General features: G+C 45.1%; 1 protein-coding gene across 5 annotated transcripts in view; it reads right to left on the bottom strand.

Moving 5' to 3' along the window:
- NHSL2 (NHS like 2) overlaps positions 1 to 22056 on the bottom strand; it is a 77396-nt gene that overhangs the window by 31264 nt on the left and 24076 nt on the right. Inside the window, exon 1 of one of the 5 annotated variants that reach the window (XM_039331149.1) lies at positions 13455 to 13752. The exons of 3 other annotated variants lie outside the window; for them this stretch is intronic. In XM_039331149.1, coding sequence (XP_039187083.1) covers positions 13455 to 13578 — 124 coding nt within the window. In that variant the 5' untranslated portion in view covers positions 13579 to 13752. Of the gene's footprint in view, positions 1 to 2577; positions 3838 to 13454; positions 13753 to 22056 lie in introns of those variants that run through there. One more of the 5 variants, XM_039331158.1, reaches the window with a different exon arrangement.

The raw sequence follows: 22056 nt of genomic DNA, 5'->3' as shown, positions 1-22056 counted from the left end.
TACGAAGCTTCTTCGTGGGCCTTTGGATCTAGCCGTGAGACTCAGCTGCTCTGTGCCCCAGCCTCCAACCCTTGATACATAGCAAACACAATTCATGGAAATTGCCTACAAGACGAGTGAGAGGAAGGAGGCCCAGGGTTCAGGCCAAGAGGTGAGATCAGAGGCAAAAAGACAATGCACAGTCAGGCTGGGTGCTTGTCTAAATGGCAACTCACAAGCCCACCTTCCCTTTCCCTGTAACACACGATCATTGAAAAGCAGCGACAGCACCCTCCTGCCAACTCAAGCAAAGTTCGAAGAGTTGGGAAAAAGACTGAGGCGTCAAGGCAAAGAGTGGTCCAATCTTCTAAAACAATGTTTCTCAACCTTGACAATTTTAAGGCATGTGGACTTCAACTCCCAGAACTCCACAGCCAGCATTGCTGGCTGTGGAATTCTGGGAGTTGAAGTCCACATGCCTTAAAATTGTCAAGGTTGAGAAACACTTCTAATATAACAACTTTGGCTGAATTTTGTTCTTTAGGAAAAGAACTATCTCTTCCACTCAAACTCAATCTTTCACAAGATTGCTGGAAACAGTGACTGTCCATGTCTTCTTCTGAGCTGGTTTTCTCAACTGCCCGCTCGATAGCCATGGACATCATGGATATTCCTTCGTGGATGATCCCATCCCATCCAGTCGAATCCAGCTCAACTTCCAAGCCTATGCAAAGTTGTGGAGTCCTCGGTGCTCAGGCACCCCACAATTCCATCCTGAGTTGCAGATATTCTCTTCTATTGCTACACAAAGTTGTCCAGCTATTTCTGCCTGCTGCTGGGACCAAAACACATGGGCAGAATAACGACTGTAATGCAGCTCTGTTGAGAATTGTTTTTTTTTTTGGGGAGGGAGTAATCTAAAGGGCAGGGGTAGGCAACCTTGGCTCTTTTATACTTGTGGACTTCAATTCCCAGAATTCCTGAGCCAGCATGGAATTCTGGGAGTTGAAATCTATGAATCATAAAAGAGCCGAGGTTGCCTACCCCTGCTATAGGGCATGTGGTAGATGAGTCTGAAACAAGCCAGTGAAGGTCAGAACAAAAGTGAGATTATCTACTTTCCCCCCCTTTTGTTATAATATCCATTTTTCTCCTCCATAGCAGCAGGCTGATCTTTTCTGCTAGGAAGACTCTTTTTGTGGTCAGAGAGCTGCTCACCTTTTCTCTCCTGATGCTTTGTCTACCAGCCTTGAGAACACCCAAGAGTTACAGCAAGACGCTAAACAAACTAAGGTAGAAGGAATGCACACAACCCTTACATGCCCAGCATTGTAAACATCTCAGCTACACAAAAAGTGAAGAATTTGTACTGGGAAGCATGAATCAGGGTTTTGCAATATAATGCACAGGTGTGCATTACAAACTGTCTGTTTTTTGAGACAGGTATAAAAAGATACAATTATCTCCCCGGCTGGAAAAATCCCAGGCCTTTTGTCACAGGCAGATTGTAAAATCCTAAAGCTGTCTCCAAGGAGATTTGAAATAACTTTGGGCTTTGCTGTGATCTTCACTACGAGTGAAGAATGACCTAAGTCACCCCTTTTCTTGATTCTTTGATCGTCTGCCACTGAAATAGAGTAAACTAGCATTTCCTCAACAGCTCATTGAGAGAATCTGTGGTGTGTTTTTATTGCCTTTATCTTTTGCTTGGGACCTCAAAGCAACATACAAGAAGAGTCCCTTAATGTTGTTCCAACCACAATCCTATAAGGTAGGCTGGGCCAAAAAAACAGCACCTCACTCCAAATCATCCAGAAATCCTTTGTGGCCAAAGAGGGGCATAACTTTGGTTTAGTTCTATCTTTTTCAACACTTTAATCACTGTGCAACACAACTCTACCTAACACACTAGTCTGTAATAGCATATTTTAAAAAACCCAACAGAGAGTTTTCATCTACTTTTTAAAAGCAACATATTTTTCTTTTAATGTTCACGGAGAACACTTTTTGAGAATCGGCTTCCCTTTTTCCCTTCCATACAGGAGGTAATAAATCTTCTAAAAATAATGTCTTCCACAGGACACATGTAGAAAAATCTCTTGTCTCGCTTGCTTCAGAACAATTGATTTTCATTCTTTGCACGCGTAACTTAGGATATTAAAAAACAAAATATCACATAAACTTACCCCTGGGTTTAAAAGTCTGAACAGATTTAGTAGCTTGGAATCTGCCCAGAGAAAGGGTCTCTCAATTACACTACTCTGTGTATTATTTAAATAGAAAAGCTGGAGGAATATGTTTTAGCTTAAGACTGAATTCAATCTTTGGATTTAAAAAAAAAAAAAACCTTTGCAGGAAAAACATTCAGCGCAGCTACTGCTTTTCAGTCTCCAGGTCAACTGTGCGTTCCCACAATGGCTTGTTGGCTTGGGTTTTGGCAATGTTGTGTGAACCAAGCCCATGTGGTCAGTTCAAGCAACCGTGATAGAAATACAGTTTAAGAAGATCCAGGATCCCATGCACCAAGCATGCAATGCACCAATTAGAGCGTCTTATCACCCACTACTTGTCCGTCGCTCGACCAGCTTTCTCTCTTACCTGCTCTGTGGAAAGCCACAAGCAAAGATCCTGTCTTCTCCATAACCACCGAACCCAGAGGCTGCAACTGATGGTCTCCACGGGTCATGCACACTAGAAACTCCAACTGTTTCACAGCAGCCCACTTTCGGCAGCTTCCTGACTTCCAATCTTAGCTTGCAGCAACAAGGAAATCTCTGCCACAGCCAGACACAAGTCCCAGATGGGTCCCTCCACCACCTCTGAGCCAGCAAACCGGGAGGGAGGGAGTTGCCCCCTTTGTTCCCTGCTGGAGCCTGCTCAACGCCCTCCCCCACGTTCAGCAGCCCCTGGCCGGAGAGAGGAAGTCACCAGGACTTGGATGTTTGAGTCAACTCCGGCTTGCTCATTGTCACTGCCTCGTCCAGTCTTCCTTCCTAGCAACAAGAGAGAGCGGGCAGATTCTGAGCCGGTCGGGAACTCGGCCATGATTTTGACTTTCCCAAGTTTTGAAAAAAAACACCAGAGTTTGAACCCTGAAAGCATTCTGGGCTAAGTAGGGTGCTACTTTGCCTGGAAAAAAACTCAAAAGAAATTGTGCAAGATTGGAAGAAGCGGAGAGACCTGTCCCATAAAATTGCCAAGTGTCAGACACAACTGAATGGATAACATCCTCATCAACATTTTAAGAAGACGATGGGTGCTCCTGAATTCATTTCCACTGATGTTCCCAGACAGCTCCTTCCATGGAGAACCAAAAGATCTGTTTTGGAAAGTACAGGTAGAAGCACAAAATGGTGTAGCGATCCTTAATAAGGTGGGTAAGTTGAAATGGCTGAGTAAATACAAGTGTACTTTTCAAGTAGACAGCTATTTGAAGTTACAACTGCCAAAACACCTTAGGCAGATATTTACGCGAGCGAGATTTGAACAGCTTGACACAATGGTCAGATATGGGAGATTCCATTCTATACCTTACAATGAGCGTCTCTGCATTTGCGGAGCGGCAGAGGTAGAAGACCTGGCTCACATACTATTTGATTGTTGACTGTACAAGAGGGTGAGAAATAGGTAACTTGGTCTATATACCAAACGAATGACTCACCGGGATCCCCATATCAAAACAACTTACCTTATGTGCGGCCAGAACTTGAAAATAACATTTAAGGCAGCACAGTATTTAAACAAAATGGTTCGGTTGAGACCTGCATACGTGGGACTGATTGGGGTAGATTGCAAGGGTGACTCCAAGATATAATTTTATCATATTTTATCTATATTTTAAATTACTGTACTCTATTTTAATTTCATTTTAGACTGTATTTTACTCCAGTTTCATTTTAAGTCGCATTTTACTCTAATTCCATTTTAAACTGTATTTTATCAAATTTCATTTTCAATTGCTTTTATCAAACTTTAGTAATAATTTGTTGCTGGAACTTTGCATTTTGCATGGCCCAAGGGCTAATCAATAAAGATTATTATTATTATTACAGGTAGTCCTGGACTCACAACTGTTCATTTAGTGACCGTTCAAAGTTACAACGGCACCGAAAAAGGTGACTGATGACCGTTTTTCAAAGTGACAGCCTTTGCAGCATCCCCATGATCAGGTGATCAAAAATTGGATGCTTGGGAACCGGTTCATATTTACGGCCGTTACTGTGTCCCAAGATCATGTGATCCCCTTTTGTGATCTTCTGACAGGCAAAGTCCATGGGAAAGCCAGGTTCACTTAACCAGGTTACTAACTTATCCACCGCAGTGATTCACTTAACAACTGTGGCAAGAAAGGTCGTAAAATGGAGCAAAACCTACTTAACAAATGTCTCACTTAACGACTGAAAGTCATGGACTACTTGTTGTCTGGACTTCAGGGCTTCCAGCTGCTGATTATATCAACCAAGAACATCTACTTGATGTGTAGACAACTCCACGCATTCCCAGTGGAACCCGTGAAACATTATCAGAATAGTGCACTGTGGAGATGATCCATCCCATCTCTTCTGTCCATTAGCAATGCAATAGTCCTCAACGTACGACCACAATTGACCTCAAAATTTATATTACTAAGCGAGACATGGCTGGCTGGGAAATTCTGGGGGCTGAAGTCCACAGGTCTTAAAGTTGCCAAGTTTGGGGACCCCTGAGGTAGGAGATGGTGGAAGAGGCCTTACTCCAGAATAGAAGACAATGTTGAATCGAGGAGATAGTCGGACTTAGTGACCAGGTCTGCACATCACACAAAGCTAAGACTTCTTTAACTACAGTGTACTAAATAAATCATAATTGCTGGCTTTTGCGTACAAGGTTAAAGACATAAAACCATGGTTGCAAATCTTCATGACCACATACATATAATTGAGCTAAGTCATTATGTCTGCTGTTGGTTTAGAGCTTTCTATGTTACATGAACTGTAAGTCAGTCTCCATTTAGCTCAATAAATAAGAAATAAGAATAAATAAGAAATATCTTATAAGCTAGCAAGAAGAGCTGTGATGGGTTTGGCACCCCAACAGGCTAACAAGGAGGAACTGAGAAGGTAACGGATACCCCAAATGCTTCCTCCTTCCACTCCAACCATAGGCGTCTACACACACACACACACACACAGAGAGAGAGAGAGAGAGAGAGAGAGAGAGAGAGAGAGAGAGAGAGAGAGAGAGAGAGAGAGAGAGAGAGAGAGAGAGAAGATTGTGCTAAACACAGAATCAGGGTTGTTCTCCCCAGAGAATGAATTCAGTTGCTTAAAACTTCTTTCTGGCAATTGGGAGTTTAATCACTGCAAGGAAAACACCTCCCTGGAGCAAAGTCATTCTTTGAGAGCTTAGTACTCATGCATGGCCCAAGGGCCCTTAGTTAAAAAATGTCCTCCTCTCCTATCTTTGCAGAAATGAATTTTGAGATATGCACCCAAGGCTATAGGTATTTCACAAAACAGCAGCTGAGCCACTTGGCTCTATCTATCTTTCAATCTCGCTTTCCTTCATGTCTTCAGATTGCTGGAAATCCTGCTTCGCTGCAACTCCCCTCCTTTTGGCTTTCCGTGATTTCACCAGAAATGTCCTGCCTGCTTTTTTTAGGCTCGGTTTTCACTGCCTTGAGGGAAAGAAACTTGTTTTCTTTTTAATAGCTGCTGAAATTATCAGTAGATTCTTCCCAATCCCGATCCTGTACTTAATTGTAAAGTAGACAAACTTCACGTTCCATTCAGTTGAGAACTACACATGAAGAGGAAATTGGAAAAGGGGGAAAAAATGTAGAAATTGAGGCCACTTGGGGCTGGAGGTGGCATGAATTGCAATAGTATCCCCCCCCCCCTGCTTTTTCCCCTGTTTCTCACGTGGAAACACAACATCCCCGGAATGAAACTGCATCCTGAAAAAGCATCGCTGCGAAGTTGGACTCAAGCAAAATGAAACTAGGAGAGGAAAAAAAGGAGAAACAATATTGCAAACTCTGGCTTCTGCAAAAGGTCCCAGCAACACCCTTCATTCCTAAAAGATTTTTCCCAGATCAGTAGTGTCCAAGTCTAGGGCACGGTGCTCATCTCCATTTCTTGACTAAGGGAGCCAGTGTTGTCCGAAGACCATTTCTGGGACCATGTGACCAGCATGGCTATACGTCAACGGCATACGGAACACTGTTACCTGCCCACTGAAGTGGTACCTATTAAACTACTTGCATTTGCGTGCTTGTGAACTGCTAGATGGGCAGGAGCTGGAGCAAGGAACAGGAGCTCACCCCTTTGCGTGGAGCTCGTGTCTCAACCCTAGACTGTCAGCTCTCCAGCTGAGAACTCAGCGTCTTTTAACCTTCATTCCCAAGTCCCATGAATTTAAAGGAGGACAGCCCTTCCAACTTTCTCGGGGAAGGGCTTGTGCAATTCCTTGGCACCGGAAGGCAACTTTTGACACCTCCAAATCCATTCAATCCCTCTCTTCAAGGCTGGACAAAGCAGAGAAAGGTGATCCGAATTCTTTGCAGCGCAGATTCAAAAGGATGCTGGAATTCTTTCGCCTTGGGCTCTCTGCCCTGCATAGAAACACCTTACAACGGGGGTCTGTCCAACCGTGGCAACTTTAAGACTTGTGGACTTCAATTCCCAGAATTCCCCAGCCAGCCATGCTGAGTTGAAGGCCACAGGTCTTGCGGACACCCCTGCATTAGAAGTTGAAAACCAAACTGAACTCGCTTGCTTTAACCTCCCAGCCATCAATGGTCTTTTAAAAAAAAGGGATGGAGCTGGGATGATCTTTTACATCTTTCTCTGATTCAACATGCAAATATCTTTTCCACAGCCCAAGTCTTTCCAGCTCTCTTTCCCCCACCCACCCCCAATTGTGGCTTAAGCTCCACTCCCCTTCACCTGCACTGCAGGAGGCAGGTAGGAAAATAAACTCCCCAATCTACAGCCAATCAGCTCAAGTATCACTTCCGCCATCCTGCTCACACACCTTGCGATTTGCTGGCTGTGCCTGCTAATTAGCAGGCTAAAAGCAATCACCCGGGCACCATGGCAACAGCTTACAGATCTCCCACCCACCCACCCATCCACCCACCAATGCCTTTTGGATGAGTTTTGTTTCCATAAGAAGCCTCTTAAAGGCAACACCCGCCTCGAAGATGGAGGGGAACAAAAGGGAGGAAGGTGGGTGATTGATTTGGGGGGGCTGCTCCTGATCCCTCCCCCCCTTCAAGGATTGTGTGGCTCTGCATTCAGCTGGATGTCTGTTCAGTTTTGTGAATGAACGCATTTGTGCATCTGCATGCATTACTTAATCTAATAACAATAGGTGTAACAATAACAATAAAGATATTGAGGATCGGTTTTTTTGCATGCCAATTCCCTCTGAGGCCATTACTTAGAAAATATCAGGAGAATAAAAGAGAATATTTGTAACTCAGGGTTGAAATGAGGGGTCCGTGGTGCTCTCTGAACTTGTTTTCTTGCAAATGTATCATTACCTAAACTAGGTAACACCCAGTGGTAAAGCCCACTCCTCCTAGCATTGGTGGTGTTAGCTAGTGTGGGTAACGACATGTCTGCAAGAAAACAACCATGCTCAGAAAGCACCAACAAAACCTCAACTATCCGGAGAGAATCTAACTTATCTTGGTTGATATCAAGAAGAATTAAGTATAATTTGAATGGGACTATCTGATTAGTACTGGGTGGGAGACCACCAGGAAATCTCCCCAATGTTGGCTACAAAAATACATCTAGGAAGAGGGTAACATCAATTCATGTCCACACTGTTCCCAAGAAAGCTTCGTAGATGTTATTGAGTTCCTTAGCTCTTGGAGATCATTCCAACCAATGCTTTACAAAGAAGAGATTCCATTTTTTAATCAGGAAACCTCAGCAAACGTCAACCCAGTCAGACTCTTCATGAAGGACATGTTCATAGTTAACTGATCCATGGTCTACTCAATAAACCCTAATTCTGGGTTTGCTTGGGACACTTGGAAGGAGACCGTGCCAGCTGGAATCTGCAGAACAAGAGGGGCTTAAACATGCTCTGCTACAAATACATTTTATGTTCCAGATTTCTCTCTTTTAGTAAAACCCACCACCTTCCAGGGAAATCTGCTGAAGAGATCTTGCTGTCTGGAAGGTCTTCATAATGTGTAATCCAAATCCTCTTTCTTGTCATTTGAATCAGAGGGCTGTCCATCTCCTTTTCTGGAGCCGCAGAGAAGAAAGCTGCTTCCTCATCTTCTGTGATGGTCCTTCCGGTATCTAAAGAGGACCATCATCTCCCTTCTCAAGTCACTTTTCTCCAACCAAGCCAAACCAGCACTTTCAACCTCTGGGGGTTCCTTTGTCCCCCACTTCATTGACCATGCATCTCACAGGGCCATTTAGTAGTCATCGTTTAGGGCTGGGTATCAGGAAGAACCACAGTTCAGTCCATCCTTGGTCACCAAAACTTTCTGGGTGACTTGGGGCCAGTGATTCCCTCGCAGTCCAACTGACCTTGCAGTGGTGTCCTTATGGGAGAAAATATGAGGAGGAGTGGTATTTATTTACTAAATTTATTTGCTGCCCATCTCCCCACGAGGTATATACACCCCTTTGAGAACCTCAAAATAAATAAATCAATTTCTTCAAAGAAATTGTTGAGTAAGCTGGGAGCTGTCTCAAATAGTCCCAACAAAGCAGAGAATAATGGTCTTAAGGAAAAGGACCTTTTGCTTAATTGAAGCAATGGAAAAACTGCATTATGTACAGATCCACAACATTCAGCCCTGATGTTGCTAAACTGCAATTCTCAGCAGCCCCAACAGTGAGATATGTGGGGAGGACCACACATTACATGTGCTAAACATGGATTATTGTGTAAAATCTTAGCACCTGCCTCTGTACAACATACTAAGTTTATGTTAGCCCCACACACTATAGCGGGATTTCTTGATCACACCAATTTTAAAGTTGTGTGGACTTCAACTCCCAGAATTCCTCAGCCAGCGTTCTGGGAGCTGAAGTCCACCCAGCTTAAAGTTGGTGTGGCTGAGAACCCTTGCTCTATAGCTCAGCATTAATGTTGGTTACTTTAATGTAGCCACGTCAAACTCACGATGTCATATGACGTCGCACGACATATCAGAACTTTTCCCCCATTGCCGGCAATGGGGTGGGCGCAGTTTCGGTGTGATGCGTGCGGCCCGTGGGCCGGCAGTTTGACCCCCCCTGCTTTAATGGGTGCAGTTCAATTTCAGAAAATCAGTTAATTTAGTCACCAGGCCAAGGGTGGTTTTTTTGTGGATGGATTCCTTCTCCTTGCACAGCTGAACTGCGTTTCTCCACCTAATACAATTTGCTAAATTTTCCCCCACGGATCTTGCCATCAAACCAATCTTAGCTCCTGAGCAGAGTGTTTGTTTTCCAGCAAGCCTTCATTCTTGAAATTTCTCAGCTGGGCTGCAAATTCCCACTCGAGAATCAAGGATATTCAACTGGATGAGTCAGAATGAGACTCGGTTGAAAACAGCTTCCTGTGCTACCATTTCAAACTCTTTTTTCCTACAATCGGGCACAGGCAAGAAATCCGCGACTTACCGTCACACTTGGGACCAGACTTTTCATTGTAAATTATTGGGGTCATAACTGGACCCCAATTTTATGACAGTTATTAAGCAGTTATTAAGTGAGTAGCATGGTGGCCTAGAGATGGAGCTCTAGCCTCACAATCAGGAAGCCCCTTGAAATAAGAAAGCTGTGGGTTTGATTTTAGACAGTTCTCTCTCTGGAGAGAGAGAAAATATCTACTGTGAGCTTCATGTAGGCATCAGGAAGGGCAACCGGCCAGTAAATGCTCAGCTCAATTCCATCACCCCGACTCCACTCCGATGCAAAGGATTACAGGGTTATTAAAAGGAAAAAAAAATAGACAGTTATTAAATGAATCATGCAGTTATTAAGCCAGGGGTCTTCAAACTTGGCAACTTTAAGACTTGTGGACTTCAACTTCCTCAAGGCTGGCTGAGGAATTCTGGGAATTGAAGTCCACAAGTCTTAAAGTTGCCAAGTTTGAAGACCCCTGCATTAAGCAATGGGCGTTTCCCAAATGGATGCTGGAAATCACATCATCGCAAATGTGAGTGGGTTTCCAGGTGCCCAAATTATGATCATGTGACCCACGGGGGTGGTGTGGCAATTGTTAAGTGAGAATACAGGTTGTGAGTCACTTGTTCCCAGGCTGTTGTAACTTAGAACGTGTGTCGTAATTGTAAGTTGAGGACTACTGATATCTGCATCTACCTGGTAGTTCAGGATAATTTCATTCATTAAGGAAGTGGATTTGGTTGCTTTCTAAGGGACCAGAAAGCTCTCTGTGTTTGCACATGTTGATGCATGATCTTCTCTGTAAACCTACTCAACAGCATGAAGTAGGTCAACATGGTCAACCTGGTTGCTGAATTAAGCCGTTTTCTGCATTCACAGAATATATTGAGCCATAAATTTACCAAACAGAGGTAACATACTAAGCCTTGAACCATTCCAAAAACTGGAACTGGATATTCTTTATTGGCCAAATGTGACTGGAAACAACAGGAATTTGTGTCTGGTGCATAAGCTCTCCGTGTAGATACAAACAACAGAATGGTAAGTCATAGATCATAAATCCTAAGATATAATCATAAATCCTAAGATACAAACAAGAAGTGATAAATCCTATGATACCAACAGGAGAAGCTAGTAGGAAAGATGAGAAGATGAGAAAGAAGAGAAGGAAAAACCGTTTCAGCTTATCTTTCTTCTCAAAATACAACTTCTCAAAATATCGGAGGGGAAAAAAACCCTTCCTCCTGCATTCTAACCACTATGCCATACTATTTCTCCCAACACAAAGAGATAGATGGAACAAGGGTGTCCAGCAAGGAAATCCTCATATTTATTTGGAATAAGTAGCTAGAATTTGCAAGCAACTCTTCCTGCTCCAACTGATTTCAAGACTGAAGATTGCAAAAGATCTTGTTTGGTAAAGGTAATCCTTGACTTACGATCATTTAACAACAGTTTGAAGTTACAACGGGCTCGGGGGGGGGGGAAGTGACTCAGGACCTCTAAGTTGAAGCTATGACTGTTGCACCACCTTTCTGATCATGTGATCACAATTCAGGCGCTTGGGCAACTGGCTGGCATTTACCACCGGCTGCAGCATCCAGTATGAGCTTGTGATCGTGATTTGCAACTTGCCCAGCCAGTTTCCAAAATTGGAGAAGCCAGATCGACTTGATGACCGTGTGAGTCGCTTCACAACCATGGTGGTTTGTGACTTGTGATTTGCTTCACAACCACGATAAAAATGGTCGTAAAATTGGGTCCGGTCGGTGGTGTGATGACTTCCTCAACGACTTCATTGCTTAGCAACCAAAATTCTACTCCCAACTGTGGCCATAAGCAGAGGATTAACGGTACAGGACTTCCAAGCGAAAGGTAAACGGTTACTTTCAAACAACCTTGAGTAGGGAAGAAATTGCAAAAGGGGGGGGGGGCAGCAGGTGACCTCAGCAGATAAGCAGAGGCGAGTTTGGTTAATACTTGAATGGGAGACCTCAAGGAAAAACCCAGAGCCATAGGTTAACCGGAAAAGCCAAGAGAAAACATTGTGAATAAAGGCAGCCTCCCTTTATGCTGCAGACAAGAAAATGACATGACTGCATTCATGAAATGATCAGAGCTCATTTTAAAGAAGACTTATCTTATTCCCAAAAGCAAGGCAGAGATAAGTAATAGTAATGTGTGTGTGTGTGCATGTATATGTATATATATATGTGTGTGTGTGTGTGTTTTGTTTTCTGAGGTTTTCGCAGGTGTTTGTATGTGGGTCTTTGGTTATTATTATATATGTGTATGTGTATACACACACATACACACACACACACATTGCTTTTTCCTTTTTGTTAGGCTGAACTTATTCTGATGTACATCCCAGAGAGTGCCATGGCATTTAATTTCCATCACATATATTTCCACAAAAGCCAGTTTGATGGAAATGTTAGAGCACCAGGCTAGAAACTGGGAGACTGTGAATTCTAGTCTTATCTTTGGCACAAAGCCAGTTAGGTGACCTTGGGCCGGTCACTTTCTCTCAGCCCTAAGAAGGAGGCAATGGCAAACCACTTTAGAAAAAAAAAACTTGCCAAGAAAACTACAGGGATATGTCTAAGGCAATCTCCAAAAACAGCAGACATAACTGAATGGAATAAATGGCATATTTAACATAGCTTTAATAAACTGTGTAGCAAAAGGGGACTGGTACTTAAATAAAGAAAGCATGATGAAATTCTCAACCTGTTCCGTGGAGGCAGTTATGCAAATCAGCTCTGCAGGATATTGGTTTGTAACAAAAGGAATGTGGGATACAAAGTCTGCTCAGCATCTTTGCAATCCTTTTCAATCCTTAAATGGTCTATAAGTATCCAAAAAAATGCAGGCATAACACAACAGATGGGCCATTTTCAGGACACAATGTGTTCCCATTTTACGGCTGTGGGGTGTGATTATTTTCAGGCATTGGAAGGACAAGGAACCCTGGGACGCAGTAGACTCCAATCTCTGCTTCTTAAATTGAAACTCCTATAGTTGCGTTCGCACAACCTATTAAGTGAGAAGAGGGGTAATCCACAGGATACAATAGCCCAGCCTTCTGGGGATTTGCATAGCACAGCCAAGAAAACTAACTCACCACCTTTTAAGCTAGCAAACCCAGCTATTGCATCCGGTTAGGATTGCATCCCCGTGGATTCCAGGTAATATATCCCAGGCACTACTTGGCCTGGAGGAAAGAGAGAATTCTGGAAAAGCATCCAGGGAACAGAGTTATTCCCCCCCCCACACACACACCCTTTCTTTCCATCACCTCCTTTCCCCAGTTTGCCTCCAGGCCTGCAAGAGGCATCCACACAGCCTCCTTCAGCAGCATCCTTCTCCCGACGACCTTCTTCCTAAGGGCAAAACCATCCTTGTTTCTTCTGATTCTCACAACCCGTTCCGACGTTCACTAGAGAAGGACAGGATTGGGGGGTGGGGGTGGAGGAGCGCAGGTGCGACTTTTAGCCCGGCCAATCCCATCCCTTCCGAACGGGTAAAGCACCTTTTGAGCAAGACCCTGAGCGAGACCCGAGCCTTGCGCTCCGTCGTCTGAACTTTGGAACGCGCGAGAAAGTCTCGTCCCTCCGCACAGGTGGGGCGGGGGGGGGGAGAGAGAGAGAGAGAGAAGGGCACGGTGGCCCTTCTCCAACCTGGGGCGTCGGATGATGGGAACTGTAGTCACACAGAGAGAGAGAGAGAGAGAGAGAGAGAGAGAGCCACCCGCAAAGCTGTGAGGTGGCTCGGCGAAGGCTGAAGACGGGGGTTCCCCCAGCCCCCCAACCCCCCCATCCCCTTCCCGGTGGACCCCGACCCTACCTGTGGGCGGCTCGGGCCGCGTGGGCGGCGAGGAAGAGGAGGAGGAAGGCGAGACGGCGGCAGTCCGCTGGGGTCGCTTCCCGCGCGGAGTCGTGCCCAGCATCACTGGCGGGGAGTTGCCCATCTTGGAGACGCGAGGCGGCGGCGGCTGCGGCGGCTGCTGCTGCTGTTATTGCGGCGACGGCGGCAAGCCTTGGAGCATCGCCGCCCAGCCTTCGGTCCGGAGCCGGGAGCCAAGCAACCTCCGCCGGGGCCCCGCCGCCGAGCTGCTGCCCGGCTCCGAACCGCCGCCGCCGCCGCCGCATCGCCGTCGCTCCCTGCCCCCGCCCGCGGGCGGGCCGTGAACGAACCGGGGGGTGGGTGGGCTGGAAGGAGGGGATCTCCATCGGCCCCACCCCTCCTCGGGAGCGGACACGCGCGGGAGAAGAGCGGGGACGAGCGCCCGCACCGAGCCTCCCCCTGCCGCAGCTTACCAGGCTTGAAAGAGGGCTACCGAGCACGTGCAGAGCGCTTTCCTCCCTCCCTCTCTCCCCCCCCCCCCGTTGCTCCGGTGGGCGAAAGCCAAGGGTGCCGTTCCCGGGTGGCCCGTCCCGTCTGTAGCCATCCAAGGGTGGCGATGCCCGAGACCAAGGAACTGCGCCTGATTCAATGCACCCGCGCAGCCACATCAAAAATACACCCCCCCTTCCAAGATTTCCCTGGGTGGGACTTGGGGGCTGGGAAGGGGGGGGGGTCAGGTTGGAAGCAGACACACGCGCCCCGCCTCACGAGGGGAAAGAGTTCTCAGAGCCTTCCTGCTCTTCCTCACTTATATACCGCTTCACGCGTCTACAACCCTCTCTAAGCGTTTTACAGTGTCAGTTTATTGCCCCCAACAAGCGGGTCCTCATTTTACCAACCTAGGAAGGAAGGAAGGAAGGAAGGAAGGAAGGAAGGAAGGAAGGAAGGAAGGAAGGAAGGAAGGAAGGAAGGAAGGAAGGAAGGGCAACAGCACTAGTATTTAGACTTATATACCACTTCACAGTGCTTTGCAGCCCTCTCTAAGCAGTTTACAGAGTCAACATTTTGCCCCCAGCAATCTGGGTCCTCATTTTACTGACCTCAGAAGGATGGAAGGCTGAGTCAACCTTGAGCTGTTGAGAATCAAACTGCTGACAGTCGGCAGCCTGCAATAGGGGCATTCTCACCACTCAGCCACCAGGGCTCTTCCAATGTGTTGGACTACAATTCCCGTCAGTCCCTGCCAGCATTCCCTTATTTATTTGCTCTTTCTGGCCTCGGGGCTGCTGAGGTCTATGGGACTGCTCCTTCCTGTGGCTCTGTTCTAGCAGGAGGTGGATGTCCTTCATGGAACAAACCTTGCATTCCACTTCTGAATTAAGCAGGAGGAACCACTGCAAGCTAACGTTAACACCAACATCCCAACTTAGCTTTCAATTCCTTCAACTAGTATCTCTCAACCTTGACAACTTGAAAACGTTCCCATGCTGGCTGAGGAATTCTGGGTGTTGGAAGTCCAGATATTTTCAAGTTGCTAAGGTTGAAGAACACTGACATGGACAATCACTCTGCTTTGACCTGTTTGTCCTAGTCATTCTTGCAAATGGCTCAGCTCCAGCATCAAGTGACTTGCAGAAAGTCACAGAGAGAGGCTGAAGCTTCTTAGACCCAGGAACTAAAAGCAAGAAGCTGAACCCAAGAATCAGTCTTGCAGGCCAGCAGTCCATAAGGAAACACTTCTCAGTGGTGGAACACCTTATCCCGTTATGGAGACAGTGCTGGGTTCAAGCCCCAAACTTTAGTCTTCTTCCAATTAACAGGAAGAATCAAGGGGGGGGGTATAATGGTTAAGATGCTAGACAAGTGTTTCTCAACATCAGCAAGTTTAAGGTGTGTGGACTTCAACTCTCAGAATTCCCAAACCAATCTTCCTCAACCAAATTCTGAGAGTTGAAGTCTACACATCTGAAAGTTGCTGAGACCGAGGAACACTGTGCTAGACCATGACTGGGAAGACCCAGTTTAAACCTTCCCTTCCTAAACTGACTTTGAGTGAATCCCCCTTTTTCAACCCAGCCCCCTGGGAATTGAGGTTGTATCAATGAAACCTGCAAGGAAGGTGACTGATTTCACAGCAAGGATTTTCCTACTTGGGTTCCTACTTTGAAGAAGGTGACAAGCTAAAAATTCAGCGGGGTATTTGGAAAGCTTTAGGACAGTGGTTCTCAACCTTTTTAATGCCGCGACACCCAACCGGTCGTAAGTCGAGGACTACTCAACTGGTCATAAGTCGAGGACTACTCAACTGGTGCAGCACCGTTTGCAGAATGGGACTTTTGGCGGGCTCAGCAGGGCAGAGACAGCCTGGACAATTCCTATTGGCTTTTGAAAGCCAATAGAATAAAAGGGAGTAGCTCAGCTAAGGAAAAGGGGAAAAAAATGGCGGACTGCGTTGTTTGGCGACCCCCGTGAAATGGTCGTTCGACCCCAAATAGAGTCCCGATCCACAGGTTGAGAACCACTGCTCTAGGATCTGCACAAAAGGATGGAGAGGAATACAGTACATATTGCCCATCTAACCTAGAACAAAGAAGACATTTCCTGACGGTGAGAACAATTTAACCAATGGAATGGCTTGCATTCAGAAGTTGTGGGTGCTCCATCACTGGAAGTTCTCAAGAAGAGATTGGACAACCATTTATCTGGAATGACACAGTCTCTTGCTTGAGCAGGGGGTTGCACTAGGTTCCTTCCAATTCTGTTACTCTGCTTTGGGATGCTTTTCAAAAATGATTTAAGTCTATCTTTCAATCTTAGACTTGGTGGTCTTCATTGCTGATCAGATCCAACTCTTACTATCTTTGAGGCTCACCCAAGGTTGCTGCCCTCCCTTTAGCATACCTACAGTCCAGGTTTTAAAGACCAAGACCAAGAAGTGATAAGGGAAACATCATTCTACAAATAAACTTGAAGGACCAATGGTCTAATTTGGTAAGGGGAACCTGTTCATGTTCCTACATAGATAATGATGAAAGATCAATCATGGGGGAGAAGGTAGAACTGACAAGCCTGGAAGTTTTAAAGGTAGGAGTTTCAGACTGAAGAATATCTACTGATCTGCAAAACAAAAGTTGCCTGCCTTCACTGATTCCGGCTCTCAAATCAGGAATAGCTTCTCATTTTACCAGTGGCTAAGATCCATCCGTTTCTTCTCGCTGACAGATGAAGGGCGGAACTGCTGGTCTTGTGTGGGAGATAGCACAGAGATTGACAACAGCACGTTAACTGGGAAAAGAAGTTTAAAAAAGAGAGAGAGAGGCTAGACACAGGAGTTGTTGGGTGGATCAGTTTGGAGAAGTCTATCTTGAGATTTGGGGATACTTATTTCTGGGGGGGAAAGGAGAAATGGTTCACCTAGGGAAAAAATGACAAAGCTTTTTTTTGTTGTTGTTGTTCCTTGCTAGCAGAAGCAAACCTTCCACCATCATCTGTGTTAAGAAGACGGAGTACCAGAAAGCCCTGGGAAGTTGCTATGGAAACAGATGCAAATTGGATCAGTACTTGGCATCCTTTGGCAAAGCAGCATCTCATTTCCAGAAGCATTTGTGCTGCAGATTCTAGCCCCGGGACCAGCCGGCTGCATCACACCAGCCACATGAGATGATGCACAGAAACACAACGGTGTTGAAAAACACTGAAACCTTACAAACGACGCATTTGTGCAAGGCTGGGTCATGAGCTGTAGTTGCATTCACAGGTAATCCTTGACTACGATTGTGATCAAGCGTGGAATTACAATCGTAAGTCTGTAATTCTCTCACTGCATCAACCCACCAAGGATTCTATGAGCGAATAACCACTTGGGAGACCAAATAGAGTCGTTTAAGTTTTGACATCCCCAAATCAGGAGACACTCTTGTCAGAAATTTTAAAAAGCTATAGCTCAGGGGTCTTCAACCTTGGCCCTTTTATGACTTGTGGAGTTCAACTTCCAGAATTCCTCAGCCAGGCATGATGGCTGAGGAATTCTGGGAGTTGAAGTCCACAAGTCATAAAAGGGCCAAGGTCTAACAGATACAGCAATAATGGAGAAAGTGTTACACTTTGTCTTCACACCACCAATGACTTCCAAAGGTTCATTGTTCCAGGAAACGCACCACCCAGTTGGGACAGAGATATGTTGTGCTACAACTGAATGGTTGAGCTTTGAATCGTTCATCAGTGCACACTCAAGTCCCACCAACCCGGACCAAACCAAGCTCCATAGCACCAACATCCTGAGGTCCACTTCATAAGGCACAGGACCAATCTCTTCCTTTCACATCAGTTCTTTTCATCCAATGGGATTCTGAGGCTGCTTCCATCAGAAGGAAGCCAAAAGGATCTCAACAAACTCCTCCCCTTCCAGATCCTCCCCAATCAGGCACTGAAGGATCTCATCCAACTTCTAAGTCTTCCAGCAGTGAATTCTGCAATCAGACTCAGGAAGCTGAGATTCGGTCTGACAACAGTAGTCTTTGCCCTATCTCAGTAACCTGGTTTTATTTCCCTCTCAATTGGAAGCCAAATGTTTTGAGAGAGGCTCCAGAGAGGGGGTGTCCAACCTTATCAACTTTAAGACTTGTGGACTTCAACTCCCAGAATTCTCCAGCTATATGAGGAATTCTGGGAGTTGAAGTCCACAAGTCTTAAAAGTTGACAAGGTTGGACACGCCTGGCATAGGAACTTCCAAATTGATAGTAAAGAACAGGAATGGATGGGGAAAAGCTGCTCTTTTCACTCTGGCCCAAATCTTGTGCCAATCAATTTAATTGGGAGCCCTGAATGGATATGTTCTGACCGAACATCAACCCCAGGCATACTTCTATGAGCCCATTTGTGTCCTCCGTTGGAACCTTTGCTAAAGAAACTGGTGGGTTTATTAACTGTTAAAGCAGCACTACCATTTTTGGTGCAATCTGAATTCTGGAAATTTTAAATATATGGGAATGCTGCTAGAACAGTGGTTCTCCACCTGTGAGTCGGGACCCCATTTGGGGTCGAACGACCATTTCACGGGGGTCGCCAAACAACGCAGTCCGCCATTTTTTTCCCCTTTTCCTTAGCTGTGCTACTCCCTTTTATTCTATTGGCTTTTGAAAGCCAATAGAATAGACTCTCTTGAATAGAGTCTAATTCTATTGGCTTTCAAAAGCCGATAGGAATTGTCCAGGCTGTCTCTGCCCTGCTGAGCCCACCAAAAGTTCCAGTCTGCAAACGGTGCTGCACCAGTTGAGTAGTCCTCGACTTACGACCGGTTGAGTAATCCTCAACTTACGACCGGTTGGGGGTTGCGGCATTAAAAAGGTTGAGAACCACTGTGCTAGAAGCTTTAGCTGAGGGTTTTTGGTTTTTTTTTGACACTGAAGACTCAGTGGTAAAGATCCAAAGATTGCAGAGCAATGCAGACTTAAAACTGTTTTTTTCAAAGGTACAACGGCACTGAAAAAAAGGGGGGGCTTGCAACCATTTTTCACACTTATGACATTGGCAGCATCCTCGTTGCCACGTGATCAAAATTTGGAGGCTCGGCAACTGGCATGTATTTATGGCGGTTGTAGTGCAAAGGTCTAACAAGCAAAGCCAATGGGGAAGTCAGAAATATTGCAAAATAGAGCAAAACTCACTGAATAACTGCCTCGCTTAGCAACATAACTTCTAGGCTCCGTTGTGGTCCTAAGTCAAGGACTACCTGTAGTGCACACCCAGTCCCCCAAACCCACATCTGTACAGTTGTGCTGTTCCTCTTCCAGATTTCTCATCTCCTGGCCTTGGGCAAACGTGACCTGGGTTCCTGCCCCTCCCCCCACCATAACGTCTCAGGATCCTGCAAGCTCTTGGAAAACAGGTTTACCGTCAGTCCAAACAAGGTTTTATTTGTCGAAGCCTAAGATTCAAATAGAAGCAAGGAGGAGGGCTGGAAACAGATGGCCCCGGGGAGAGAGAGAGGAGAGAAAAAAATAGAAGAAAGTGGGGAGGGGAGCATATTTTACAGTTTGTACTTGTTAACACCTTCCTTGCCGATTGGATGCACAAAGGGGGGGGGAGTCCGATGGGTACAGATGCTGACAGAGGTTTTCCACACACATCAGCTGTTGCACGTTCTCATTTCAGCAAAAAAATAGCAGCTTCTGAATGCCATTACACAGAGCTTTCCCATCTTATAGCTATCCTGGTTTTGTTTTGTTTTAACCACCGGGATATTTTGTTCATTTGCAAATTAAACCGAAACGCACTTTCCTGGCATTTCTTTCCCAAACCCTCATCAGCATGGAAAACCTGCTAGCCTAGTGTTCTTTTCAGATGTTTTAAGAACTCATAATTGCTCCCCTGGTTGATTGGGAAGAGGCAGCCTCAGGGCGGATTGAATTGACAGAGGCGTTGTCCTCACTACAGTACCAAACCGTCAGTGCCTACATCAATTTTAATCTCCTGCTAAAGCCAAAAGCCTTTTCCATAATTGGAAAAGACCAGCCTAATGCGAATAGTTAAAGTATTCAACTGAGGTCATATTTGGAAGGCAGCAGGAAAGAGTGCAGAGAAGACCAACAAAAATGATTAGGGGGCTGCAGGCTAAAATGTACAAAGAACGGTTACAGGAATTGGCATGTCTAGTCTAATGAAAAGAAGGACTAGGCGGGACATGATAGCAGTGTTTCAATACTTGAAGGATTCCTACAAAGATGAGGTGGTCAAACTATTTTCCAAAGCACCAATAGGCAAGACAAGAAACAATGGATGGAAACTAACCAAGGAGAGAAGCAACCTGGAACTAAGGAAAAAAATCATAATGGTGAGAGCAATTAACCAATGGAATAATTTGCCTTCAGAAGTTGTGGGTGTCATTTGTCAATAGAATAGAATAGAATAGAATAGAATAGAATAGAATAGAATGGAATGGAATAGAGGTAGAGTAGGGTAGGGTATAGAGTGGAGCAGAGCAGAGCAGAGCAGAGTAGAGTAGGATGGAATGGGGTGGGGTGGGGTGGGGTGGGGTGGGGTGGAGTGGAGTGGAGTGGAGTGGAATGGAATGGAATAGAATAGAATAGAATAGAATAGAATAGAATAGAATAGAATAGAATAGAATAGAAGCTGGAAGGGGCCTTGGAGGTCTTCTAGTCCAGCCCCCTGCTCAAGCAGGGTCTCCTGCTCGAGGGGGTTGGACTAGAAGACCTCCAAGGTCCCTTCCAACTCTATTATTCTATGTTCTATCTCCAAATTCTTGGAAGGTCACTCCTATGAGTTGATGCCCAACATGGTCTGTATCAGTATTTCTAAAACTTGTTAACTTTAAGATGTGTGGACTTCAACTCCCAGAATTTGCCAGCCAGCACGGGAAAATTTATCCTCTGGTTGTTTGTCAACAACTCATGACAACCACAATCACAAGCAACCATTTCCCTTTGAGATAAGAATAGCACCATTAAATAACTCTGCAAAAAAGAAGGCGCCTAAACTCCTATGGCTGCTTTAGGAAACATTTTTTTTTTCTGTCTCGGTTTAATTGCCTGAAGTTAAATAACAGGTTCAGTAAATAGATACAGTACAGTTTTATTCCCTTTGCATCATCCGAACTATGAAGTGCCAGAGCACATCTACACACCAAAACCAATCTTTTAAGAATCATGCCGTCTTGTTAATCAAACGTTTAAAATTTGCAACGTGCATTTATTGTGGAACAGAAGATTAGAAAAAGCATGAAAGAAATGCAAACACATGAAGAAACCGTTGCCACCGAGTTGATTACATTAAAAGCAAAGACCCTGAGTGACAGCAAAATTGACTCAATTTCCCCTGTAACACAGGCCAACCAATCTGTATGATGCTCCCAACTATAGTTTCTTTCTGGCCTCTGCCTTTTTATTTTGCTTGGTACTGACTGTGCATAAGCCACCTTGTGTTGCACTTCTAAAATGACAGAGGAATACATTGCGTTGCATAATTACACAAAGGAAGTTCAGATGTTCACACTCGCCATATTGAGGGACTGCCGAATTCTGGGAAAAATGAATTCTAAAGTCCAGCGCACATCCCTACTGAGAGTACAACATGGTTCGCACAACCAGTTAAGCTAAGCTAAAATATGCATGAGTGATTCAGCCTGTGCTGGGAATTTGGCAAATGTTTTGCTGGGCTGAATAACCCAGCCACCGTATAAATAATATACTTTATCTGTTTGGGCACAATAAACAGTTATGACACATCCATACCTGTGATATGAATAGAGCCATTATATTTTCACAACCCAGGTTTACAATTTATTTTTAAACAATGCATTGAACAAGGAAAAAGCAAAAAACAACAACAGTAAGTAAAAGGGAAAGACATTAAAAGCTTATAAATAAATATAAGAAACTTATCAAACTTTAATTTTAACATAGTTGGCTAACTCAGTATCAGGTTTACAGTTTATTTCTCAGCCTTAGCTGCTCTAAAATGTATGGACTTCAGCTTCCAGAATTCACCAGCCAGCAGGGGAATGGAGATGGAAGTCCACACATCTTAAAGAGTTGCCAAGTTTGAAAAACCCTGGTTTAGGGTGACATGGGAATCCAGCCAACA

This window comes from Crotalus tigris, unplaced genomic scaffold, assembly GCF_016545835.1.
Source record: "Crotalus tigris isolate CLP2741 ecotype Arizona unplaced genomic scaffold, ASM1654583v1 scf7180000017622.5263843, whole genome shotgun sequence".
Classification (NCBI taxonomy): Eukaryota; Metazoa; Chordata; class Lepidosauria; order Squamata; family Viperidae; genus Crotalus; species Crotalus tigris.
The sequence above is the reverse complement of the archived record's forward strand: the minus strand, read 5'-3'. Positions and strand labels throughout refer to the sequence as shown.